The sequence below is a fragment of the Clinocottus analis genome, unplaced genomic scaffold (assembly GCF_023055335.1).
Source record: "Clinocottus analis isolate CAN_PGR_092001 unplaced genomic scaffold, fCliAna1.0.p SCAF_21, whole genome shotgun sequence".
Taxonomy (NCBI): Eukaryota; Metazoa; Chordata; class Actinopteri; order Perciformes; family Cottidae; genus Clinocottus; species Clinocottus analis.
The window spans coordinates 3,846,902-3,873,557 of record NW_027175943.1 but is presented as its reverse complement, the minus strand read 5'-3'; the positions used below and the strand labels follow the sequence as shown (position 1 = coordinate 3,873,557).

General features: G+C 45.0%; 2 protein-coding genes and 1 non-coding gene across 3 annotated transcripts; all 3 read left to right on the top strand.

The window, feature by feature from the left end:
• Window positions 1–9,966: 9,966 nt before the first annotated feature.
• On the top strand, window positions 9,967–10,049 carry trnal-cag (transfer RNA leucine (anticodon CAG)). The gene has a single exon. It is a non-coding gene; the product is annotated as a tRNA-Leu (tRNA).
• Window positions 10,050–11,921: 1,872 nt separating this feature from the next.
• On the top strand, window positions 11,922–20,007 carry shtn2 (shootin 2). The gene is made up of 17 exons (XM_068588416.1): window positions 11,922–11,967; window positions 12,871–12,920; window positions 13,125–13,185; window positions 13,366–13,460; window positions 14,027–14,216; window positions 14,486–14,583; window positions 14,689–14,770; window positions 15,213–15,307; window positions 17,206–17,358; window positions 17,465–17,618; window positions 17,961–18,099; window positions 18,308–18,366; window positions 18,594–18,691; window positions 18,810–18,830; window positions 18,912–18,965; window positions 19,067–19,202; window positions 19,704–20,007. The coding sequence occupies exons 1-17, from the start codon at window positions 11,943–11,945 to the stop codon at window positions 19,859–19,861; spliced, it is 1,668 nt and encodes a 555-aa protein (XP_068444517.1). The 5' UTR covers window positions 11,922–11,942; the 3' UTR covers window positions 19,862–20,007.
• A 1,688-nt stretch (window positions 20,008–21,695) lies between these two features.
• Window positions 21,696–26,520, top strand: tex261 (testis expressed 261). Its single transcript, XM_068588418.1, has 6 exons — window positions 21,696–21,898; window positions 24,012–24,091; window positions 24,188–24,341; window positions 24,450–24,517; window positions 24,635–24,737; window positions 25,152–26,520. The coding sequence occupies exons 1-6, from the start codon at window positions 21,829–21,831 to the stop codon at window positions 25,265–25,267; spliced, it is 591 nt and encodes a 196-aa protein (XP_068444519.1). The 5' UTR covers window positions 21,696–21,828; the 3' UTR covers window positions 25,268–26,520.
• The last annotated feature ends 136 nt before the right edge of the window (window positions 26,521–26,656 follow it).

Here is a 26,656-nt window from a genome sequence, read left to right as displayed (position 1 = left end):
ATTGAAAGCTTTATGGCCACTCGTCTTGTGTAAATGTTTTTGGAGGGTGTTCGTGTGTATTCACGGCAGCTTGAGGAGAAAATTGAGCAGGCCTTGTGAAGTTTTGAGTGATTGTCTTTCTCCATCACGATCAATAATTCCCTCCGCTGTGTGTGATTTCAATCATATTTCCTGAGTCATGCAGGTTTTTCTTCTCTAGTTGACGACAGACTGACGGCAGATTTAATTAGCTGTAGTTTAATGACGCCGACTGATGCTTCAGCCGACTCGTTTTAAAACAAGCAACTTAAATATGTTCATAACGTGATGGCCGCGAACATGATGCAGCATGTTGCGCTAAAAGACTGAGGCTAATGCTAACAGGTGGTTTTTGAGAAAACGGTTTCTTTTTATATTTTAGAAAAGCAAAATAAAATATTCTGCCAATAATTCTGGGCTCAAAAGAGAGGCCGACACAACAGAACAACACTAAATATTAACAGAAGAAAACTGAGGATGGTCAAAAGTACGCTTGTGTTTTAGTTAGCAGGAGAAAAGCTTTGAGAATGTCGACGTATATCTCATTGGCTGTGTTTGCTAAAGTGTTATATTTGGATAAAATAGCTAATCGAATACGGTGGAGGTTTCAATCCCTAACAGGGCTTCCTCTAACGCAACCAGGAGCCCCACAAACACAGTTATTTCCTGGCTTTGGTTGCCACACTTACTGTAGATATGCCAGGAGTTAGCTGGACATGCTAACGTTAGCAGCTAGTGGTGGAGCAAACAAACCCATTCCTCACTCATTTGCTCTTGTGTTGTTGTGTTTTTCTTGACAGTCCCTGTGTAACTTTCTTCAGCATGCAGAGAGATGCAAAGATGGACAGGCCTGCCATACAATATAGATGCTAAAATATGATTATAAGATAACACTCCGCATCCATTTTATGGTGGAAATGAACGGGTTACCTGATTTTGATTGCTAATAAAGGTACACTTGTTGATCGAAAGTCAAATAAAAAATGATCGAAGATGCAATTTTGTCATGTATGGGTGTATTTTCTGGTGTTATTGGTTAAATATAACATTATCTTATGGTGAATGCTGCATCAGCTGCATTCTGATCCTGTGCATTGTACCCTAATTCATGGTTTCACACTTGGATCATCCCATCAGGCCTGGCTTGACCCTCTGCACCGCTGGGGTCACTGCAGGTTGCCCTCATTAGGAACAGGGGGTCTCCTCCTCGACCCGGTCCACCACCCTATTTGTGTCCTCCCCAATGGAGCCCCCAGAAAAACGACCACACACGAACAGAGGTTCCTACCCGGACGGTAACCTATAACCTCGGGGAACATGGCGTCGTTCTTCGCCTCCATTCACCCTTCATTCAGACGGACTGCAGCAATCTGTTTGGTCAATGAAAAGGGAAAAGACACAGATGCCCACGAGAGATCATTTCCTTGTGCTGCCTTTCGCCTCACCGAGGACACACACACAAACACACACACACACACAAACACACACATTCATGCAGGGCGCTTCCGGGCCGGACCGAGGGCGGGGGGGGGGCTGGTGGGGGAGCCTGAGCGGGGGCTCGCGGCGGGGTTGTCGGGGGGGCGGGGTGTGGAGGGGGAGGGGGGGTCGAGGCCGAGGAGGGGCCCCCTCTCTGTTTTCAACGGACGTGTGAACAAAAGCCCGGGCAAACTGTCGGGCCCGAAGCCTAGGGTGTTTACTGCTCTTGTATCTATAACCAACAAATCAAGGATCCCCCTCACCTCCACAACCCCAACTCCCCCCACCCACTGCCCCCTTCTTCCCTTGAGCTGCCGGGCTTTATTGGGAACAGCAAATTAAGGAACCATCCATCTGGGTGTGATCACCAATTAAGGAGGGAAGCTGTCAGCATGCATTAAGGGCCTGCGCATAAGGCGGGCATGTTAGGGGCGGCTTTTATGAAGAAGGAGGCGAGGGAGGGAGTTAAGGAGTGAGAAAGTGATTGGATATGATTAAAAGATCAACGGAAAAAACTTTTTTTTCTCGCTCTAAAACACCATTCGGGCCTTTTCTCGACAGCCTTGATGCGTCTGTCTCGGGGGAAACAAAGTGCTCTCGTTATTCGCCGCTCCGAACACATTTGCATTGTTTCGGGAGCGAGGACGAGCGATTGCACTTTTCCAGCGCGACGTAAAGCGCCCATGTAAGCGATATAAATACGGTAAAAAACTCAATGCATGCTTACGGGCCGGCCCCCTTTTGTCACTGCTCACTGGCCGAGGCCGTGATTCCCTGAAACACATCTCCTCCGGCCAGCTTTCCTCGCAACACAATAGAGCCGTCATTAACTTTTTGCTCCATCGGAATGCTGAAAGACCCCGTCGACCAAACGCCCCCCTCCCCCGCGCTCCACCACGCATCCCGCTTTTCTCTCCGCTCGCTGTTTTTTTCAGGGCCCTAATTTGCGAAGGCCAGGTGTGCGCGGGCCCACAGTGGGAGGAGGGGGGGTGAGGAAAGGGGTGAGCGTGGGGGAAGAAGGGGTTGGCGGCACACAAAGGGGTCCCACAACCCAGAGGGCATCGGTGCAGGCTCCTTTTTTTCTTCTTCTTCTGTCATATTCTTTCAACTTTTTGTGTTATCTGTCCATTTAAGCAGTAAACCATGTTGGTTCCCAACCCGTGGCTCTGGACCCTCACAAGGGGTGTCAAGATGAACTTGAGGGGTCACACGATGATGAATAGGAGATGAAAGCTTCAAAGAAAGATATTCCTGCTCCACTAATGTTGTTTTTTCAGACGTATTGAACGACTTCATTATTGAGCTCTTTTCGAAAAATCTTTGAAATAGAAAAAAACAACAACACGGGTGATATTTTTAATGATGCACAGTTGCAAGTGACTTTATTTAACGGGTCACATCCCACAAAAACGTGAAAATACCGGCGTCTACAACTGTAGGTGAGTGAATTAAAGCTGCTATAACTGTATCTTTAGCATCTCAGGGGCAACCATGACAAGCACCTTAATCGAAAACCACACATCTAACATTAACATTTATTTAAAATATATTCCTGATCACTTAAGCTACTCACTTACTCTCCGCTCTGTTCTGGTCACCTCCAAGTCTGAATGGAAATATGTCTTTAGCTGCTTAAAACTTGCTATATAGGCGTCTTTGAGCACTTAGAAAAGCGCTGTATAAAATCAAAGTATTATTATCGTTGGTCTATTCACCAGCTAGCTGCTGCTAGCGTTGTCTGTCTGCTGTTTGGTGCACGGCAGCTAGCTAACAGTGGCTTTCTCGCTAAAATGACGTGCCTGCTGCAGCCGACGCTCACGCAGCAGCGAATGTGACGCAAAACAGAACAATTGTGGGCCAGAAAACCAAAACAATCAGCTGAAAGATGCGAAAAAAGGCTGGATAAAGGACGACAGGAACCGCAGAGTTAGGCGATGAATCTTTGTTTTCGCCGTTACCAGCAACAACCTTCACCTTACAAATATAAACATGTTCATTAAATGAGTTTGTACACTTCTTTTAGGTGCAGATTGTGCGTCGCCTTCATGTCCGTCTCTGTGTGTTGCTGCCGATTTGGATGTGTGGGAGTTTTGTGCGCAGAAGAACTGTGTGATGTGTCACTTTGAATATGTGCTCTGACGGTGAATATGAGTATGAATGTGTGAATGAGTCATTGTGTGTGTGTGTGGGGGGGGGGGGGCTACAAGTTGTTCCAAAGTTGTTCACCAGCGAGCATGCCAGGTCGAGCCTCGGCAACTCTGCTTTTTTTGTGGAGACACAGGGGGGGAGGACCAGGACTAATTGCCACTAATTGAATTGGATGTGCTGATCAGATGGGAGGCCGTGGAAGTAATCTGAGTTGTCACAGCAGATAACGCCGGGCCGTCCCAGAGTGTCCGCCTCATGTGACAGCCTGTAACATAGCCTGCGAGAGGGCACCGGCCCCCTTTGTCCCCGCCACAAAAGGGGTAGAGAAGCAAAGTTGCCAGTTACAGTGAGCAGGAGGGAGTCATGGAAGGGGAGGAAGGGTGCAAGGGAAGGAAGCGAGGAGGCGAGAGACGGCTGAGATGAAAGAGGAGGGGAGAATGAGGTGAGGACATCCTGGTTGAGGGTCTCAGATGGACCACTGGGTCCACATGTGAGACCCCCTCTTTTGCAAGACAGCATTGAGATGCTTGTTGTGGTTGATTATCAATAATAATAATAATAATGGATGGAAATGGATGGATGGCTTCGGCCTTTGAGCTATTAGCTGCTAGCCGTCATCAAACTGAAGCAACGTGTCTTGTGCATCTTCTCAATCAGTTATTGTGAAGGATGAACCCCACTGTGTTGGATAAGTGGCTCTGAAGCTGAACTGCAGAGCGTCATTGATTGTTTTTTTTTAAACCCCATCTGACCCTCAGCGGTTGAAAGGACACACACGCACCTGATGACCGAGGCTAAATATAAACGCCTGTTTGCTGATGTCGTGAACGACGGACGACGCTCGGTAATTTGCCTCCGAGCTGTTTTTTGTTGTTGCTGTGGTCACATTCGAATGGATTCCCAAAGCACACCTGCAATCGCCGCAGCTGTGCAGTTCACTGTACGAGCAGCGCCGCTGATTTACAGAACCACGGGATTATACAGATTATGAAGAGTACAGGTGGACGACCAGAGAGACAAAGAGAGAGAAGGGTGAGAAAAAGAGAGCGACTGTGGGTCTTTCCCAAGCCTGCAGCAGTCCAATTAAGCAGGATTTCTCCCACACACACACACACACACACACACACACACACACACACACACACACTTACAGCCGCAGCAGCTGTACAGTCAGTTGGCGTTATTGAGGGAGGAGTTTAGACTTGTCAGAATGATGAAAGCAGATCAAAGTCGTGTGTGAGAGAGAGAGTCTGAGCTACACGCTGCACTACATATGTACTACATACAGTATTCTCTGCAGATATGAGTGTGTGTGTGTGTGTGTGTGTGTTGCAGAAAGGGGGAGTCATGCATGTGGTGGGCATCCCGGGGCACGCAGATGTGCGAGTGTGTAGGACTAAGCCCTGGCGAAGCCCGCTGCGAGGGGTCACGACCTTTACAGAATCAGTGCCTCTGCATGTCAGGACTAATGGAAGGGCCTCACCAGCTGCACAGAGAGGAGGAGGAAGAGGAGGGAGAGGAGGAGGAGGAAGGAGGAGAGGTAGGAAAAAAGATGAAAGGCTGAGGAGGGGAAAAAAGGGATGGATAGGAAGTTTTGGGAGTGGTAGGAGAAATGGCGAGGAAGAGGAAAAGAAGAAGTGTGGACTGTGAGAGAGGAAGGAGGATGGAAATATTGAGGATGGGTTTGTTTTAGGAAAGGAGTTTGAGAAAGAGGAAGCGGTGAAGACTTTTTAGGAAGTGAAAAGGAGCAAAAAAGAGGAAACGAAGGCAAACTGAATGTGAGAGGAAGGGAGAGGAGGAGCAACAGGAAACGTGAGGTAAGAATGTAACAGAGAGGAAATACCAAGAGATACCAGGAGGAGTGATGGAGTGATGACGGGGGAGGAATGGGCGTGGCCTTGGATGTTTTTCATGCCCGGTGTCGTCCCATTTCCACTTTTAATTTGTACACATTTCGATAGATGCACTGTTGAGAAGAGGCTTACTGTCGTATCGAGACAAACATGTTTTAATCATACATGGACAGCCTGGTCTTGACCTTTTGCCCTTTGAAACTTCTCTTCCACGGGGAAAACATATTCATAATGTCCTTACCGGTCACATTTAAATCTTCAATCTCGTATCTCCATTTTCAGTGGAAAAAAAAAGGAAAATTAGGATTTAAATTTCATTCATTGTCATCAAAACAGAAATGAGGTGATTGCATGTAAAAGCGGCATTCACCAGAAATAACAGTGTGTGTGTGTGTGTGTGTGTTCGGAGCAATCAGGTAATTGACGTCGAATGATGTTCCACACTGATAAGAACAAATAGGCCCCGACGTGTGTTGAGGAGAAAATAAGCAGCAATCACGGCGCGGCGACTAAAACGTACAGCGAGTTGTGATTTAAGAGCGAGAAGGTAATGAAATGTTTTTTTTTTTATTGTGACAAAGAAAATTATACAGATCTACGCTGTTAATTCCCAGACAGACAGATGCCTCTATCCATCAGCTGCCGTGTGTGAATGCATGTGTGTGTGTGTGTGTGTGTGTGTGTGTGTCCAGCTGCAGACAGTGCCACTGTGTGCCCACCGTGACCAGACACCCTGCTTCCTCTCCTGTCCTGACCCGCAGACGGCGGCCGCTCGGGCCCGCCTGTGCCATGTGGTGCCGGGGCCCAGCAGACGGCTTCCCCTGTGACATCATCACAGCGAGACGGTGATGTCGTTACAGGAGACGCTGACAGAGCGTCTGGGAGCCCAGTGACTATAGAGCCGTGTTGTTGTTGTTGTTGTTTTATATAGACGTTTAGATTTTAGTCTGGCACGAGCACTGGAAGAGAAAAAAGATTTGTTTTAATGTAGAAGTAAAGAAACTCTGAGCGGCTTGATCATTATTAGACGTATTGCTTTTATTTGTGTTGGTACTTGTTTCATTTTTGTGTTCAAATCCCAAATGAAAGGGCTCGGCCCGCAGTTGTAAAGACGTAGAGATCAGCACTAAAAGATGAACCCGTGAAGAAATGTGGCGCAGCAACAGGTGTCAGATCACAGAGTTAGAGTGACACCTACAGAGCTCAGGGGGGAAAACCCACCGGCTGCAAGTAGCGTGTCGGTTTGTTTCCTGTCGAAGGAAATCACAGCAACTAATACGATTACATGTGCAGGGACATGAATGTCATGGAGTTAAGCTTTTATTTTTTTTTAAAACACAGTGTAACAGGAATATATTGGTGAACCAAACACAGTAGTTTAAAGTGTCATAAAGGTGACAGACAAACAATCAAAACTACAAGTGTCTTTCTTTACAATTTACTTTAATTTAATTGCCTCTTATCTGTATTTTTCTTATTAATTGTCCAACAGAATGATTGATCTTATAAAAGTATTCAGGATACGATACTGACACAGTATTAGTTGTCAATGCCTCGCTTGAGGAGCATGATTGTCTCCAAAACCTCTTTTTTCCTTTGAAGGACATTAAAAAAAAAACCTTCTCAAATCTGCTATTGTTACATTTTGGCTCGATACAAAAGCACAACACAACAACAACATTGCCTGAATTCAATAGAGTCACAAATGTTCTGCTTAATTAAGTTTAAAAAAAAAATACACTTAATACATCTCTGAACAATATAATGAGCACACACAACAAGTGGTGGTTAAGGAATAAAAAGAAAGTGGAATAAATGAAAGACACAACAGGATTTAACGCCACAGACACACAATAGTTGTTTGCCAGTATTTGTATATTTGATCTAAAACTAAAACAAGTATTCAGTGATGGCTTTAGAGACTTCATTTCCACACTTTACATAAAGTGAGACGGACGCACAATGCATTTGTTTTCATACAAAACTTTTAAAGGATAAATCAGGTAGAAAACACACACATTAAGTATATCATCTCAACAAAAGTACAACTAAAGAAATCCACACAAATAGTTTAAACTCTCTCTTTGGTGAAAAAAAAAAAAGTCCCCATAAAGCAATAAAGTCCGAAACGTTCACCCCTCGGTTCAGTGGGTCGGTGTGTGGGTCTGCGTGTGTAATGTGAGTTTTTTGTCATTCACTCACTACAACCTCACTCTGCTCCACTGGTCCAACTAATGCAGAGCAACAAAAAAAAAATCCCTGCAGGGAATTGACTCACAGGCCGCTCCTCTGAGCCGTGGACTCACTGAGAGTCATGTACACCTGCAGCCTCACATATCCACCATTAATTAATGGCGCTAAGTGTTTGTCTCTTCATTATCGTAGAATATAGAATATCAGATATATCATAATCGGTCCGGCAGAGGGGCCGTGGTCACGAGTGTCTTGATTGAATCAGACGCTGCCGTCTGATCGCAGTACACGTTTAAATGTGTGATGTAACATGAAGTGGTAAACGTGGCCCACATGTTAAATATCCCATTAAGCGCTTACAAAAATCCCTTTCAGGCTCCTGGCAGACGGGTAAAGGATACTTTGGGGTCATGGAAAAGGATCTCCCTCTGTTTCGAGGTTTGTTTGGACAAACCGTAATGCCTCGGATACGCATTTTATTTTTTAAATGTATGATGGAGACGGGGAGGGTGGGGGTGAGAGTGTGAGCTGGAGAAAGCAGAGTGGATGGACCCGGCTCTGTCTTTGTGTGTGTTTTCCAGCGTGGAGGAGTCACCGGGAGGCCAGCAGTGTCTGGGAGGCTCTGCTGTCAGAGCGCATCCCGTCTCCCTCCTCCCAACACCGTCCGTCCTCCTCTCTGGATTCCCAGAAACACGGATCCTGACTGTCACCGTTCTGCTGGAAATAAATTAAAAAAATAAACCCCACATCGTCCTCCCCCGCCTGCCCCCCTCCTCTCTTCTGGCCGCCCCGCCCAAAGGCCTCGTCTTATGCAAAGGTCGCGACCTCTTGTTGACCCCGGCTTGGCCTGTGCAGGTTAGCTTCCCTGTCAGCTGCAGCTGTGGTGCTGCTAAAAGCCCCGATAATCCAATCACACAGTCATTAGTGCTGAGTACGCCAGAGCCGGAGCAGGTGAGCGTGTGTGTGTGTGTGTTTGTTTGTGTGTTTGTCTCTCTCTCGCTCCCATAATCTTTTACTCGTTTTTTGTGTTGTTGTTGACGCTCATTTTACACGTGCAGATTTTTAGCAGATATTCACGAGCTTCCCCTCTTCGGCCGGAAACACATCAGATCAGCGAGCGTTGAAACCCAACAGTCCAACTCCCCCGAGCCATCGAGCAACCAGATGCTGCTGTCGTCAAACCGGAACCATTAAAGCTCCGTTCAGTTTTGAATCCACGCCGCTGCCTGCATGCAGATGAGGGGAGGGGTTGCCAGGTTTGAGATTTTCACCCCGAAAGGCATGTGTGTGGCTTTCTGAGCCAATCATGGCGGAGATGTAGAGAAGATGAATCTTTTTTTCGGTCCTCCAGAGCTGCAGCAGAGTTCAGGAGGACGACTGTCACGGTCTCCAGGAAGAGAAAACTTCATAGACCAATTAAAATGAAAAGAAGAAGAGTAGGATGGTGGCCACATGCCTTTTTCATTTATTCATGATGTCATATCTGTCTGGGACCATCTCATCTCACTTGATTAATTACAATTAAAGACAATAATGGTTCAGGATGACCTGCATATTACTTTGCATACATCGCTATATTAAATGATTCCTTGTATTCCAGTATTCTGTGATCGTTTATTTCTTCCCTAAAATGTATGCATGTGTCTTTTTATATTGTGTTATGCTTCTCGAGACTCCTAAATGTCTCCTAAATAGTGTATGAAGTGCAAAAATAAACTGTATTCTGATTAGGTGACCCATTAAAAAAAAGAGAGTCCCTCAAGGACAAACACAGACCACTAATATGTGTGTTTATAAATTATAGTTTCAAAGGTATTATAGTTACATTTCTTTAAGAGAAATATTAATACCCCTGATTACTCCTTAATTACTAAGAATGGGTGCAGAGACATGTAATTCCCACACTGTGGGGTCTAATAAAGGATTATTAAATACAAATAATAACTTTATTACAACAGGGTTTGGTTTCAAGAAGCGTGCACGACCTTGCTTATCTACTTTTCCACAGTGTAAAATTATCACAAACTCAAACTTTCACCCGGAACTTGTAGCTTTTTATTCTGGGAGCAGAACTGCAGCAAGTGTGTGTGTGCGACCTTCACACGTCCAGTTAACGTGTGTGACATCACAGGAAACACGCCACGCGGTCGCGGACGCGTCCCTATAGGTCACGTGTTAATTACGTTGATTAAAATGTTGCGTTTATCGCTAAACTATCGAGTTATGAGTGAATCACCCCAGAAAATGTAATCTGAAGTTGATAGAGAACCGGATATCAGTCAGGATGGCCGAGCGGTCTAAGGCGCTGCGTTCAGGTCGCAGTCTCCCCTGGAGGCGTGGGTTCGAATCCCACTTCTGACATAAACCTTTTGAGCCGCACCACTTTACAAACACGTTGTTTCGACTAAATACATAAATATATGTTTAGAGACACACATGCTAATATGTCAACAACATTGCAGCAATACATAAAATACTAAAACATTTAGATTTAGATAATTAATTGTTGTATTCAATAGACAGAAATAATATTATAGTGAGATTTTTTTTAATTTTTTACTATGTGTCATAAACTATATGCTAAAAGTCCCAAAAGGGCCAGAAAAAAATACTAAAGAAATGACCCCAGTCATCTCCATAACTACATTTTTTATATAAAGAAAATTATACAATATATTGAATAAAAAGCTTATATGTCATACTGTAATAAAAAAGCCTCATAGTGAAAATTAGTCCACTTCTCAATAGGATGTAAAAAACCCATTTTTAATGAGGAGTTTTCTGACAATGTCGCCCACTGAAAGAAACACCAGACAACGGCTAATCTTAAGTGACAATTTCACCTTTATTAACATGCTGAAGAATCATTAGTAAAGGTCGGGGTGACAGGCTGGAGGAGGTTTGGGTGTTCAGGTGGTGCCTGTAAAGAGAGCAACACACTAAGAGAGAAAAGACTCATTAAATTACAAGGACGTCACCGGCATGAGACCCGGCAGTGTTTCATCCTTCAGCTCAGCCGGCGGCCCGTGCGCTTGTTGCAGGGGATTTAAACGCAAAAATCCAAATGAGGTCTTTTGATTATTTGAAATACGACCTATTTTCACCAGGAATGATTAAACATGAGCTATCTTCACCATCTTTGTGTATTCAAAATGTGTGATTTAACATGAACAGAGGCTGGTCAAGGCCACTGTTAAACATGTTTCAGCACAAAATGTGAACGTTCAACAAATATTCGCTTTTGTTTTGATGATTTTATAGCGATAACCTATTGATCCACGACTGCGTCCTGCATTGCAATGGACACTTTTCCAGTCCTGTTGCTTTAAATAGTTACTGGAGAGCCAAGTGTTAATCCGCAGCTGAAAATAGTCCCTCACAAATTAACCGTTTGCTCCTTTTTGAGTTGTGTTTGATACAAAAAAAAAAGAGAAAACTACTGAGCGTTTCCATAGAATAGCTTCATGCTTTTAAAGATGCTGTTCCCCACCTGACCTCCTGCCCCGCCCATCTGGAGCACCCTCCAAATCCACCGCCAACAGATAAATGCACTCGTACTTAACCCTGACCAAACTCTCTGCATACTCCTGGAAATAAACTCCTGGAAGGCAGATGAATAAATAAAACATTCCTTTTTTTTTTTTTTTAATTATTCATCGGGGGTTTGGGAGGGGGACGCGTGTCATCAGCAGCGTCACCGCCGCCGTCACCACCTGAATTATCGCCCTGGATATTTGGTTCCCATACAGGTCAGATTCAGAGGTCGTGAACTCTGAGCACAGACGCTAATAACGGCATAAAAACAGCTTTGCCTTCGCTCCGGCTGCTTGAGTGACGTTGATCTCGCAGTGGAGAGACAGTGTCGTCCCGTAGAGACCACGTGCACGGACAGAGGCGACATTTTCCTCTTCTCGCTGCATGACAAGGGGGGAAAAGTTCAACCAGCTCGACCTACAACTTACCTGTGACATCAAAGGCAAATATTAAGGTCAAAATCACGTCTTTTCAGCAACCACACACACATAGAAACTCCTTATATGAATCCATATCAGACTGTGACGACGAAGACGGCCTTTTGGCTGGTGAACGGGAATAAAAGTTCCTCTTTTTTAAATCGAAGCAGTGGGGGAGGGTTCAAGTAGGGATTCCCGCTCGCTTCCTAAGTAGCGAGCCGTTTTCGTTTGTGTCTAAATGTGAGGCTTAATTTGTTAGTTCATTTTGAAGCAAAAGCTTGGAAGCGGTGCAGACGGCAGGATGTGGGCTCAAGGTGCAGCAGCAGGTAAGACTTGATCATGTGGCTGTAAGCTGAGGCTGAGACATTATTTGAGTCACATGATGACCTTCAGGGTTTCAATATGAAGTCACGGTATCACAATATGTCTCGCTTTTTCATTTTTAAAACGGCTCTTTTTTAAAATTTCTTAAATAATGACGATTCTGTGGAGGAAAAAGTTCAAAATAACCTTTTATGAACAATAAAATACTCTCATTTTGTGCAGCTGTTCAATTAAAGCTGGTTTTCTATATATTTTTTTAAATGGTGGATGTTTTCTTTCAGTCATTTTTGGGGATTATTTCCTTTGGTGATATTTGACAACGCTTGAAAAAAAAAGATAACTGGAATGAGTCAGCACTTCATTACAGCTTAAGATATACATTTTGGGAATAATTCATTTTCCTGTTGAGAGTTAGACGAGTATTCATGAGCTCTGGTTTCGTACTTCAGCAATAGTTTGATTAACTTTATTCCAGAGAGTATTGTGAAGATCAATAGGACTGTTAGCTTAGCTTAGCACAAAGACTGGAAACAGGGGGAAACTGCTAGCCAGGCTCCGTACAAAAGGTAACTACTCCTCTAATGAACACGTTATATACAACTTACTTGTTAAACCTGCAGAAAAACAGTGGATTATGTAAATATTCTGTGGGTTATGAACTGGACTATTGTTTGGATATAAATGACAAATGTGAAACTATTGTTTCAAGAAATGAAACTCAGTTTCTAGCAAATGAAAACTCTCGTCAGTTTATGATCCTTCTGTGGTTTCACTTCCTGTATTCCTGTGTAGTTCCTCACCCTGACAGGATGTGAGGATCTTTGATTCTTACGCCTCCCAGCTGAACATCTTTTCTTGTCTCTTTTGCCACAAACCTGTTGATGAGTTTTGTTCCCCCTGTGCAGAGTCTGAAGGCGAGACGGATTTCTCTTCTGAAGATGAGGGAGACATCCAGGTATCATTGTTAGTTCTGTAGCACCATGTAGCGTCATCGTATCCTCGAGTCCTGGGTACGGTTTCAAAAGTGACGGCGCTGTTACCTGTTGGTATAAATGAATATAACTATCTCCAGCTTTGTGGGGAGGAAAATGTGAATAAACTCAAACGCAGCAATTTGTTGCTTCGCCTGTTGTTTGTTTGTTGACCTTTTTATTGTCAGTGTGAGATCCTGGAAATTCAGAGGGACGAAGCCAACCAGAGACTGTCTGAACTGGAGGAAGGTGAGAATCGTACATTTCTTCAGGAGCATTGATGTGGTGCTGTGGAGACTCTGATCCATCTGTAGGCAGTGCGACATAACTAGTGTCCGGTTGATTCTGTGGGATTTAAGTCGGGCGTCTCCTTGCTCTATAACAACTTGTCTCCTTGCTCTATAACAACTCGTCTCCTTTCATTTCCAGCCTCCAATCAGCTCTTGAAAGAGATAAATGTGCTGGAGATGCAGTTCCAGATCGAGCGCTCCTGTAGGGAGAGCGCTGAGGCGCTGGCTGTCAAAGTACGTCTCCTTACTGTTGCTCCTTTTCTTTCTTGTGTCCTTCGCTGCCCACTTGCCCTGGATCTCGTTTCCTTTCTTTCATGTTCCCCTTTTCATTCGTCTACTTTCCTGTTGTTTCCTTTGCTTTCCTTTGCTATACATCTTCTACTTTCCTATGTCCTTTTGTTGTCTTTTGTGTTGTTTCCTTTCCTTCCCTTCCCTATATTGCCTATTCCTTTGTCTACTTTCCTCTCCTTTCCTTTGCTATACATCTTTCTTTACCTCCTCTACTTTCCTATGTCCTTTTGTTGTCTTTTGTGTTGTTTCCTTCCCTTCTCTATGTTGCCGTTTCACTCTTCTACTTTCCTTTCCTTTCCTTTGCTATACATCTTTCTTTACCTCTTTCCTATGTCCTTTTGTGGTCTTTTGTGTTTCTTCCCTACGTTGCCTTTTCTTCCTTTCTTTTCCTCATCATGACGATGGGCAGAGGCTGAAGTAAGCGGCAGCTTCACATCCTGTAAAATGACGTAATCTATGTGTCATTTTCACAAACCTCCGGTCCCGCCGTCCTCTCCTCTGTTGCCTAGGTGACCAAAGAGAACAAAGTGCTGAAGAGGGCGAGCCAGATGATGACGATGCCGCTCATCCCCGAGCTGCCGGAAAACTGGGCTGCCGTGACCTTTGACCCAGAGGCCGACCCCGCGGTTCACCGCGATGAGGTCGACTGCGACTTCGGCGAAGAGACGCTGCTGATGGAGAATCAGGCAAAGATCACAGGTGAGAGGACGCCGCAGGTGAAGGGAAGCCTAACTGGGACCACCGGCTCATTGTTTTGTCGCTTTCTACACCAAACAGCCAAATATTACCCAAAATAAAGCAATGATAAAAAAAAAAAAAAGATGTGTTTGTCCGTGAATATTTTTCCATGTTCCAAAATACCACATAATCAGATTAGTATCACGGGTAAACTGAACTCAGATTACAAATACGGATTATTTTGGGTAATTCAGTGTGTGTGTGTGTGTGTGTGTGTGTGTGTGTGGCAGAGCTGCAGGGGTCCGTGGACAGTCTGCTGGCTGAGAAGATGCAGCTGGAGCAACAGGTGGAGGATCTGACTAAAGAGCAGGTCCAATTTAGAGAGCAGGTATATCTGTGTGTGTGTGTGTGTGTGTGTGTGTGTGTGTGTGTGTGTGTGTGTGTGTGTGTGTGTATGTGTACTTGGAGTCTCATCGCAGAGCTTTTCTCTCAGCTTGCTCTGGAGGTGGAGGAGAAAGAGGCCATACTGAGGAAAATGAGCAGACAGAACAAGACCCTGAATAAAATCGAACGCGGTGAGTCGTCAAGACGTTTGGACTCCAGCTAACACATATTTTCATTGTTAATCTGTCAATATTCTTTTTCCAAACAGTACCAAATAGATCATTATTTCTTTTATCTCAAAAATGTCAAAATTACTAGAACATGTCTTTCCTTTAACCTCATTTTTTTGCAGAGTTTTTATAAGAAAGAAAAAAGAAAAAGCAGCCAATCCTCATAATTGAGAGAACTGAATACGTATAAATGCCATTTTTGCTTCATAAATAACGAACGTGTTTCATTTTTCGTCAGATGGACTTATTTATTAAGCAATGAATCATTTCAGTGCATTTCACGTTCGTTTTTTTAATTAAAAACATCATGAATGCCATCTGAAATACCTCTTAAATTTGCTCTGTGTGTGTGTGTGTGTGTGTGTGTGTGTGTGTGTGTGTGTGTGTGTGTGTGTGTGCACAGTCTCCCAGCTTGTCACAGACGAGTTTGCAGAAATGTCTCAGAAGCTGGAGCTGGAGCAGGGCCTCCGGCAGCACGCTGAAGTCTTCGCCCACCAGGTGTGAGCGCCTGGCATGCCTGTGTGTTTGTGTCTCTGTGCGCGTGTGTGTGTGTGTGTGTGTGTTTTCTGCAATGCACAAAACATTTTGTCATGCATTCACACCTATAGATACTGAGGGTGACAGGTCGTGCCACAGGAAGGGAACATGAGTGTTAGAGTGTTGACCTTCGGGCGGCTATGGCGAACAGACGGACACTCGGACAGGGGGAGAAATGAAGAGGGAGACACACACACACACACACACACACACACACACACACACACACCTCTGCTGTCAGATGATGTGGCGGGACAGGAGAAGGGGGTCTCCATTCTCTGTTTTCACACCGATGACACTTTGGTCACATCCAGGCTCTCTGTGTGAGGCGAAGCGTTCACACACAAGAGACAAAAGCAGACACACACTCGTACACAAGCTGCAAAAAACACCAATTCACTTAAAATCCAAATACCCAATCACACACACACACACACACACATACAAACACACCGTTTTCTGCTGCCCCAGCTGCTCCTATAATGAAGGCCTTTTCTTTCAAAAAACGTCGCTCTGTTCCCTCCGCTTCCCATTTGGCCCCTCCCCTCCCCGTAATTAGTGGTCATCACCGCCGCTGAAGGAGAATAGTGGTCTTTAAGCACAACCTGTCTTTGCCTGACACCTTTCTATTTTGCCGAGCATATAGCAATTGTCGCCTTTGTGCGCGGCGTCCTCCATTTACCGGACAGGCTCACAATGGGCCGCCTCGCAGGGGTCCTTACCTGTGAAAAGGACCCCCAACTGTTCACACAATCCCCCCCCCCCTTTACTCTCAATTCATGTTAAAAGACCCCCCCCCTGCGCTGAATGCCTCTTGTGTGCACTACTATTTGTCTGTTTTCATGTGTTTTGAAAACACCAACCATTCACACCTCTCCTGTGTGATGCGCGGCGGTATAATGACGCGGCGCCCCCCAAAACAGGAAACAATTTGGAGGTTTATTTTGTGCGCGCGTCTTTGTCTCTTTGTGTCGCCCGTGTCTGGTGGTGTCTGTGTGTAGGAAATAATTGTGCTAATTGCTGTGTGAAAATTGCTCGGCGCCGAGGGGGGAGACCCGGGATTGGAGCGCCGCCGTCTTTTGCGGCGCGGCGTCCTCGTGCCGAAACAGAGCTCACTGAAGCCGCCGCTGCAGGCCGTAGAAATGAAAAGAAAAAAAACAACTCTTTTTTTGTTCCTCGCACTTCCTGTTTCTCTGATCACGGACGTGCTCACGAGAAGGGAACAGGGAATCCCATAAGACCAGCATGCATTGAGATCCTCTCCTCCTTCGGTATTGTTCCTGCAAATAGACACAAATACACACACAAATTACACGTGAGAGGTTTTTAAATAACGATAAAACATTGAAACCTCAATTTATTACTACACCGCTGCTATAAAATACCTCGCTTTCCTTACTTCTTCCTGAGCTACTTTTAAATGTCTTTCACATGTGGCCTGCTGTGACTTGACCAAACTAGTTTGCGGATTAACAGCGCCATCTAATCCAGTCCAGCTGATCAATACTCACATGTTAATCTGTATGGACATTAAAAAACCTCACGTGAGCTCACGCAGAAGAACACAATGTTGGTTTGCGTCGCTCTTCGTCCTTTATTCGCGCTGAATGAACTACGCATGACGTTTAAAATGCTTGCTTTCAAGCCACTTATCGCCGTTTGTGACCCCGTGTGCGTTGTTTCTGTTCTCCAATGCAGCCGATAAAGAAGTCTTTGCTCAGTGACGCACCGGGTTGACAACACTCTGCATTGTGACAACCTCCTGGTGGGGAACGTGAACGACCAGCTATTCAGGTCTCACTTTGTTTCAAACCTTTGGCTCGTCGCCGTCAATGACTTTCTTTCTTTTCTTCGGTCAGGTGTTGGTGCAGCAGACGACGGCCCGGGTGGAGAGCGACACGCCGCCGCAGGGCTCGGAGATCGGCCTGCAGCTGCAGCTGCAGCGGGCGCTGGAGCAGATCTCCAACGTCAGCACGGCCCTGTGTGATATACAACGCTCCTACCAGGACCAGGTGTGTGTGTGTGTGTGTGTGTGTGTGTAGACAAAAGCCAGAGCGAGAGATGCTCCTTTTCATGTTCTCCGTCACGCGCCCCCGTTCCCTTCCTCCCTGTCGTCAGGTCGGACGGAGTCAGGGCGCTGTGGAGGAGAGCGCCGGCGCCTCGGAGCTGCAGAACCTGAGGGACCAGCTGCAGGGGAGCGAGGCGCAGAAGGAGGCCCTGGAGGCGCAGCTGTCCGGAGCCAACGGCTGCGTGACGCAGCTCCAGGAGGAAGGTAGCCGGGTGGTGGTGGTGGTGGTTGGGTGGGGGTAAACTTTCTGAGCCAACGTGTTAAAATAGTAGCTGGAGGAAAGGGTGAAGAGCAACGGCTGCAATGTTGGAGCCAAAGTGGAAGCCGCTTCTTCTTCTGTGTGTTCGAACTACGGGCGTCAAACTGTCCTGTGACGTCACAGGCAACAGTTTCTACAAGCGGTGTCTTCCTAAAAACATGTCTGCCTCGACGGGCTCGCGTCGCTCTCCCCCGAAGGAGCCGGCGCTTCGTGTGAAATGGATCAATATCATTCTGTAGTTAGCGAAGGCTCTCTGAGCTCGTGATACTCATCATCTTCCTTTGTAGTGAAGCGGCTACAAGAAGCACTGAGCCGGCAGGAAGAGCCCGAGGACGAAGGCACTCCTGCTCCTCTTCCTCCTCCTCCTCCTCCTCCTCCTCCACCACCTCCTCCTCTTCCTCCACCAGTACTCACTGCTGCCACCAAGTATGTTTAATTAAAGCCACTCAGTTTAAAATACTGTATCAGAGGCTTTTTACACCCTAATGACTGTGTGTTTAATAATTTATGAATTGTTAAACACTGTTTCACCGTGTATAACAATATGACCCCCCCCCACACTCTCTCTCTCTCTCTCTCTCTCTCTCTCTCTCTCTCTCTCTCTCTTTCTCTCTCTCTCTGTGTGTGTGTCAAGTTCACTTGATTTCCTGAGAAGAAGAAGAGCAGAAAGAGCCAGTAAAGCTGATCAAAGCAGTAAGTCACTGATTCAAATGCAGCAATGTCACATAGATGTATCAGTCATCCTGGATTTTTGTCTCTTTTTGTTGTTGTTTCCCCCCCCTGGTTTCTCAAAGCCCGATACTTTGCTTTCACCTCATTGTAATATAAATTAGATCCAGTACAGACTCCACAGCAGAGAGTCCTCTCAGTCCTAAAGGTTAAAACACTTTCAAATATAGTTTCCGTCTCTAATCTTGAAGAAGCGTCGCCGTTGCTGGACATGAAGGCGAAAGCGGTGGATGAAATGATGGAGAGAATAAAGAGAGGCATCATCCTGAGGCCCATGAAGAAAACACAGGTGGACAAATTGTACCCACAAAGACTTTGTTTGCACTCCCCATTGAATGTAATGTGTGTTTGCATTTGAAATGATCGGAGGAACTTGTGGTGATAACTGATGAACTCTCTGCTCACAGGAGGACGACGGCTCGTGGAAGGTCAGTCGTCCTCGTGCACATTCGCTCCTTCTTGTTCATCGTTAAATCGCAGTTTCAAATGATTCCCGAATCTTCTCGCAGGACCAGAGGAGTGAAAACAGAAAATCTGCGATCCTGGACTTGAAAGGGATGCTGGTAATGTACATCGACTCACACGAAGGTCAAACACGGGAGCGAGGAATGACGACCCGAGCCGCCGCGGCTGCTTTAAAACACACCTTTCGCCTTTTCTACAGGACAACAGGAAACGTCAGCAGCTCCGCAGAGTTCCATCCAGACGGGGACTCGGCCGAAACGTCGGGGAAGCAGAGCTCCTGCAGGTGCTGCAGAGGAGGAGGAGAGCGATGGGGGAGAACCAGGACCAAGCACGGGGTACGCTGTGTGGTGTCTCTTTGTCCTGTATTTTTTAAAGGGGTGTAGGTTAATATTGGTATCGTGTAGTTTTTTGTGTGTCTTTATGGTCTGATAGCAGCTCTAGGAAACTAAGGGCATATGTTTCTGACTACTTAACCTATAAATGAGGTTAGGAATCGACAGTTTGAGGTGTTTTGACAACATATTTTAACTCTCAAAGGGGCCGAATATAATGCAAAACTGACAATTTAACAGAAAGCATATGCGGCGAAATGTTGGAATGTTCCTTTAATACTATGAGTTCACTAATAAGGAAAGACACGATTGTGAAAGGCCTCAATTTTGTAATTGCATTAGTATTTTCTTGCAAATGCACTTTAGAATATTCAAAGTTTAAGATACAGAGTGAAAAGTAACCCCCAGTTCACTTCCAGCCTCAACATTTGATCATCTTTTAATAAGTTACAATGGGTTCAAAGTGTCTGATTGGTGCCTAACCTGAGGTAATCTCTTGGTCAGACCCCCAGCCGGGTCCGCAGTGCGTCCCAGCAGCAGGAGGCGCTCCCTGGGCGGGCGACAGCGGCGCCGCCCCGGTGCTCCGGAGGCTGAAGCAGAACCGGGAGAAGAGAGACTCTCGCATCAGAGCGTCAGCGCTGATCATCAGCCAGGAGGACTGAGAGCTGTCGGTCCTTCTTTTCTTTTTGTCAGCGATTTTCCCAAAGGCGTCTTTTATTTTGACCTGAAAGGAACCAATTATATCCTTGCAGGTGTTTGGAATGAATACATGAACACGTTGCTTTTGTTAGCATTCACAATAAAATGTCAGTGGATCTTGCTCTATTGACTTGGGTTGTGATGAATTTAATGTCAGAAATCAGTTTGTTGTGTTGGGTTTTACCTCCTGGGAGGACCAGACGGGGAGCTGTGCATTGCAAACAAACATAAAATCCCACATTCAGGGTTTAAGAAAAACGACTAACGCCATTTAACCCAGATCTGCTCCCAGCAGCCAGTACGTGTTGCGTGTCAAAGGAAATGGAACTCACTCAGCCGCGTTTAATGTCCAACGTCGCCCTTTTTTTTTTACGCCTGGGTTTTCAGCTGATCTAAGTGCACGTTACAGGTATTTTCATACAGACTGTAGATGGAGAAAAAAAAGCCAGAGGCATAAAAATCACTATATTATTTTAATACTCGTCCCCACTTCTGTCCCCGAGGTGTCCGTCTCTTAAAGCTCGAGCCGACAGAGGGATGGAGGCTGCCATTTATTCCGGCATATTTAAGCCCTCACACCCAGAGCCCAGAGGTGTTGCTGAGATAAGAGCCTCAGGTGACCCGGACGCTTCCTCCTGAAAGTACCTTTAAATGCGGCAGGTCGCCTTTTGTTTTCTCACCTCCACTCAGATAATGTATATATGTGTGCAGGCATGCATACAGCACACCCTCACACCGCACGACCTACCTATCGCCCTTTGTTAAAAGCATTCGAAATGATGAAATTACTCTCACCTTTGACTCCGACACCATTTTAGTGTCTTCACACGGTTTCACATTATATATTTACTTTATTTAGCTCCTTTTACTAGAAGGCCTGCCTTCTCACTCTCCTGCATACATGTTTTATTGTTTTCCCCCAAGGTCTCAAAGGTGTTAGCCTTTTGGGAGGCACACTAATGTATTCTGTCCCTTCTGTGTTATTGAATCAATGTGTGTGCGTGTGTGTGTGTGTGTGTGTGAGACAGTAAGCATCAGAAGAGACATACAGGTAATGAAAGCGAGACAGGCGGTTGAAACTGAGACTCAATATTCAAGAGTACTGAAAATAAAGGACGTGTTAACGAGAGACAATCATGTTACTGTGTGAACTTTGGCACTAACACCCAAACTGTGCATCTGTATTGCACCGTAAAGTTTTCCTGAATGAAGACAGATATGCGTGAAATTCAGAAATGTGTGTTGTTTTACGATGTTTTGTACATTTTTCTACAGAGCAAGGTGCAAGCATCTTAACTCTAACAATCCAGACAAACGTGTTATTCCTTTCAGTCAATGTCTTGTACATCCAACAGCGTGAGTACGCTGTGGAACAGAAACAGATATTTTCTTACCATTGTAACACAACAGTATGTATGTACTGTTCGCTTGCCTTAAAATTTGGAGGCACATTTCAGCTTGCAAAAATAAGAAAGGCAAAAAGATGTGTGAGAATCTTAAGTTTTGACATCCTGTGACAATGTATTTTCTCAGGCACTCCGACGACATTGCATTTCATGAATCAGGACATAAAGTCGTCTTATGGCTCAGAAGGTGAAGTTTTCATCAACATGTCTGGAGGTGATTTAAAGGCCAACATGTGAAAAAGTAGCCATTCTATAATGCATTTCTTTTGTGCTTCTTTAGGGAACATAAATACAGTGATAGTCACCCTCCTTCCTGTCTCTTCCAACCACAGATGGCGCCACAACCGTAACTACGCTTCCTCCTTGAGGCCCTTCTTGTCCCCTCTCCTCTGCACGAGAGGCGCCGGGAGGAGGACCTTTGACCGGGGCTCTACATGGTGCACCAGCGCTAGTTAGCAGCCAGCCAGCTGGTTTCCCTGTTTTATTTCCCCACATTTGTGTGGCGTCGTTTCATATGCACAGAGATGTGGTTTATTTATTTACTCAGCTGGCTGTCGCTAGTCATCCAGATCTCCTTCGTCACCCTAGCGATAGGTAAGTGCATGCTGGGAAATCTCTGGAACCGCTAGCTAGCCACTAATCGCTTGCTAATGCTAGCGGACCGAGTCGGTAACGGGTACCGGGGCTCCGGTTCACAAAGCAGCGGCTCTGCTCGCTTTGACCCATGTGTTGGTAACACAAATGCAACAACAGCTCGGGTCTCGGGAGTAAATAAATAAACGTTTCAGTCGTCAGTTCGCCAAAGTGCTCGTAGCATGTTTTGCTAGCTGGCTGTCCAGCACACCGGAAGTTACAAGATGCTGTTATTTTATGTTATTTTATGTTTTAATAATTATAACGTGTATTCAGACTGCTAAGCAGGAAGTAAAAGCACTAATGTCTTTATTTCAAGTGGGTTAATAAGACACTGCAATTTAGCGACATCTTTCTCTCTTTGTCTCTTCAATCTGATCGATTTAAACAGTTAATCAATCAGCAAATCACGTCAGATGGGTCACAATGTCTGCGACGCAGGTAAACGTGGATAAAATAACACCCAGCAGGGGTCGAGTTAGCTTTTATCATCGAGCCACTGTTTCGTAAATCTAAGTAACGTTAGTCTTTGGGGGGGAGGGAGGGTCTGTTTACATGAGACCATCCCAGTTTGGTGGGTAACCTCAGTCGGTGGCTACCTCACCTGAGGCCCACCTGCCTGTTACAAACAGGACCAACAACATGTTTTGGAATTAGAAAACGCCAGCAGCCACGTTGTCAGTTAGTCACCTGGCCACGTATCACCTGCTGCAGCTGTCAGGTGTGGCTGCTGCCTGTCAAACTGTCAGTCCCAGAGCTCCCAGTGCTGTGCAGCTCCCCGTCTCCTCTCTGCACGAGCAAGACACTGCAAACACACAACCACACTCATGAAATCATGGCATCACGATGAGTAATCAATAGTTTACCCGCATGTCTTCATTATCACTGAATAAAAGTTAAGCACAGCCAAAAGGATTAATATCTACCTGTCATTCAATTACTGGTTTATTACTCTCTACTCTGTGGAGGTTTTATGCATTATGAAATACTTCAATAGCCCTTTTGTAAAATATGCCTGATTAGAAAGTGGTACGGATGTGTTTTTTTGACCAATGACTGCCTGATTTAGCAGCTTTCCTTTGTGCAGTTCAACTCATAAGCTGCTTAATAACATGGCAACAATGTGAGGCTGTTATTGAAACTAGGTGAAAGAGCATGTGTAACCTCGCTTTTCCTGAGTCGGTATCATCGTGCAGTATCTTTCCACTTCTCACCAACAGATACATTTGAGGTTAAGAGAGAAAAAAAAAGCACTTAAAACAAAATACCTTGAACCTTTTCAAGTCTGCTTTTAACCTTTTAGCCCCTTGTCTATTCCTGCATGTTTTTAAACATTTCTCTCTATTTCATCTCCGTTAAGGTGTCTTTGAATTTCTTATTATTAATAAGAAAGGGCATCACATGCTGGCAGCGTTCATATCAGGCTTTCTCTCTGGTAAATCCAGAAAGCAGCAATGATAAATGTAGAGTTATATAAGTACATATTTTATTTATTGTGGCGAGTTGTCCAATGCTGAGCGGAGGAATAAAGTTTCTGGTGATTGCCGGTCTGCTCGCAGATGAACATGAAGTTCGAAGATGCGAGGCAGTTTGCTGTCACTCTTCTTCTCTCTCTTTTTCTTCTGACTGTCTTTGGGAAAGTGCAGATTGACGTGCTGACGTGCTCTCAGACTCTCCCATGAGCCTCTGCTCTGTGAGCTTGTCACCTTCTCGCCCTCTGGCATACGTGTTTAGACATCCAGTCTTTTTTTCTGGGCTTCATTCCACATGGTCTCAGTGAATGTGGGTCATGTATGTGTTGCTGATGGGATTTTATTAATTCACTCCACTGAACTGATATTATTCAGCCTGTCTTTCTGGCTGTGCCGCCGCTGTTGACAAGAGAAAGATATTTAATCTCATTAGTGTTTTGTTGGCCTTGAATCTCTGGTCCAACTCCCGCTGTGCTTTATTTATTCTTTGACCTCTCCAAAAATATTTGTAGAGAGGTGTGTTAATATTCCTCAAAGTGAGGAATTGAAAAACGTTTCTTTTGTGGTACAAATACTGAATACACGTCTTTGTCCTCACCCAGCTGCTGGCCTGTACTACTTGGCCGAACTAATAGAAGAATACACAGTAGCCACCAGTCGAATAATAAAGTACATGATAATGGTGAGTAGACGGATGTCGTTTTTCTTTGTGCGGTTATTTTGAAGAACATACCGTCGTAAGTTACATAGTAAACGGCGTCTGTGTGAATGTGTCCAGTTCTCGACAGGTGTGCTGGCGAGTCTCTATCTCTTTGAAGGCTTCCCCGTCTTGATGGTTGGACTCGGCCTCTTCACCAACTTGGTGTACTTCGGCCTCCTGCAGACGTTCCCTTACATACTGCTGAGCTCCCCGAACTTCATCCTCTCCTGTGGTCAGTGGCATGTTCGCAAATGCTTCTTTTTTTTTTGTTGCTGTTTTTATTCTTGTCCTGTTTAACTTTTCCCAACATTGTTTCTTCTCCCTTTTCTTCACCCCACAGTGTTGGTGGTGGTGAACCATTATATGGCCTTCCAGTACTTTGCACAAGAGTATTATCCATTCTCGGAGGTAATTTCATCTCACATTGATGATGCAATATCCTTCCTAAAAAAGACTAAATAAGACTTTCTGCCATTTATAATTTCTCCTCTGCTTGTCCCATGTGATGGTTCGTTGGGCATCAAGGTGCTGGCTTACTTCACCATCTGCCTCTGGGTGATCCCCTTCGGCTTCTTTGTGTCACTGTCAGCGGGGGAAAATGTGCTTCCGTCCACAATGCAACAAGGAGGTGAGCTTTTTTTTTTAATGTTTTTTTAAGCAGTTGAGGTTTTACTAAATTGTTTTGGATTCTTGTTCTTCAAGGAAAATCATAGCTCCCTTATGCTCATTAAAAAACATCCTTGTAACATATTTTAGAAGCTCAAATGTACATTGTAAGTACAATTAAAGACGCATGATGTATGTGAAGTTCAGCAGATGTTGAAATGCTAACCTCACGGCTAATATTAGCCCGGCAGAGAGCATGAGGCTTTTAACCTCAGGGTTGTGGCTTCGAGTCCTTTTTAAATGCCGCTGTACGTTTATTTGAGCTTAAACTTCAGCACAGATCACATCACTGCCGGTCTTTCCTTTTTTAAATACATGTCCTGCCTTCGAGGTGTCAGTGCAGAATTTTACAACTCCCTTTTCTTCTTCTTTTTAGATGATGTGGTGTCTAATTACTTCACCAAGGGCAAGCGGGGGAAGAGGTCTGGGATCCTCCTGGTCTTCTCGTTCCTCAAGGAGGCAGTGCTGCCCAGCCGACAGAAAATGTACTGAAGAGCTCGAACTCGGGGTGACCAGGGGGGGTTGTGGGAGAGAGAGATAAGTTGGAGATGAAGGGGAAGCAGGAAGGACTTTGGGAATTTTGTTTCTGGATGGGACTAAAACGAAACAGTGGAAGAAGAGCAGATAAAGAGGACGGACAAATGAGCAGAACGGAGCGCACTGCTGGACGAGACCACGAGGTTTCACATTGGTTTTTCTGTCTGTTTGTCTGTCTGTCTTTGCTGCGAACATCATCTCCTAGAGACCTCTTTGGAGGGATCTTGCCTGTAGCGCAATGCTTTCCTGTCGTCATGTTGGACTCCTCCATTTTTTTTTAAAAAAGCTTTGGTATTTAAATAAGTCTGTCCAAGGTCAACCACCAAGCTACCTGTACATTTTGACTTTGGCAAATACATCATTTTCAGTTTTCTCTTTCGTGGGACGAGATCTGCTCTCATTAAGACGACGTACGACTAGCGAAAACTTTACGTCTCCCCAGATGAAGACGGTTAGAGACCCCGAAACCTGTAAAGATGACTTTTAAATCAGAGGGTGCAGTCTGACGTTAAGTCGCAGCGAATCGGCTTCAGATGGATGGAGACGTGACGCGATATAAAATACTCTCATCGGCGAAAAAACGGTTGAAAAGTGCGCTTGGAAGGGATCTTGACAAATTGAAACGCTCTTAAATGAAAGTGATCTTCCATGAATATCTCCCGGTCTGGATCAGGTGCCCGCAAACGATCCGCTACGTTCAGACTGTTGTGAGTCATTAATCACCAGCGCCGTGGTCTGCAACCTGGCTGGACTGTTAAAAAAAAGAAATCACAGTAATGCAACACCAATTTTTATACATTGATTGTTAAGTTAACACGTCGGAAGAGTAAAAAAAAAAAAAAAAACATTTGTGAAGATCGAACCTGAGACACTCGTAAGCGGACGTGTGTCGGGGACAAAAGCTGCTCAAAGTGGTTTGATGAAAGTGCTTTTAAAGAGGCCGAAATTCTTTCTACCAATTACGGAGTGCAATTCTTTGTAGGCTGGTATGCACACAAATGTTTAATAAAAGATTTTGTTGAAATAACTGTCATATTAAATAGTTCTTTTTACAGGTTGATGTTCAAGGAAGTAAAAGCAAGAATAGATAGATTATCCTCGTCAGTTCCAATTAAATCAGTTTAAATCACCCATTCAGTGTTCATTTTAATTTTTTTCTTCAGTGCCATGGATTTTTCCAGTTGTCACACTTTTAAAGATGTGTGTGTGTGTGTGTGTGTGTGTGTGTGTGTGTGTGTGTGTGTGTGTGTGTGTGTGTGTGTGTGTGTGTGTGCGCGACAGCCCTAGTTTGATGTCATTATGTTGTCCAAGTCCCATGTGGCCGGGTCACAGTGTGCACAGCAG

Excerpts from the sequence above, each read along its gene's own strand:
- tex261 (XM_068588418.1), top strand. The coding sequence starts at position 21,829 with ATGTGGTTTATTTATTTACTCAGCTGGCTGTCGCTAGTCATCCAGATC. Across the intron at positions 21,899-24,011 it reads CTTCGTCACCCTAGCGATAG|CTGCTGGCCTGTACTACTTG; the intron begins GTAAGTGCATGC and ends GTCCTCACCCAG. Across the intron at positions 24,738-25,151 it reads GTCCACAATGCAACAAGGAG|ATGATGTGGTGTCTAATTAC; the intron begins GTGAGCTTTTTT and ends TCTTCTTTTTAG.
- shtn2 (XM_068588416.1), top strand. The coding sequence starts at position 11,943 with ATGTGGGCTCAAGGTGCAGCAGCAG. Across the intron at positions 17,619-17,960 it reads GACGCAGCTCCAGGAGGAAG|TGAAGCGGCTACAAGAAGCA; the intron begins GTAGCCGGGTGG and ends CTTCCTTTGTAG. Across the intron at positions 18,966-19,066 it reads TGGACTTGAAAGGGATGCTG|GACAACAGGAAACGTCAGCA; the intron begins GTAATGTACATC and ends CCTTTTCTACAG.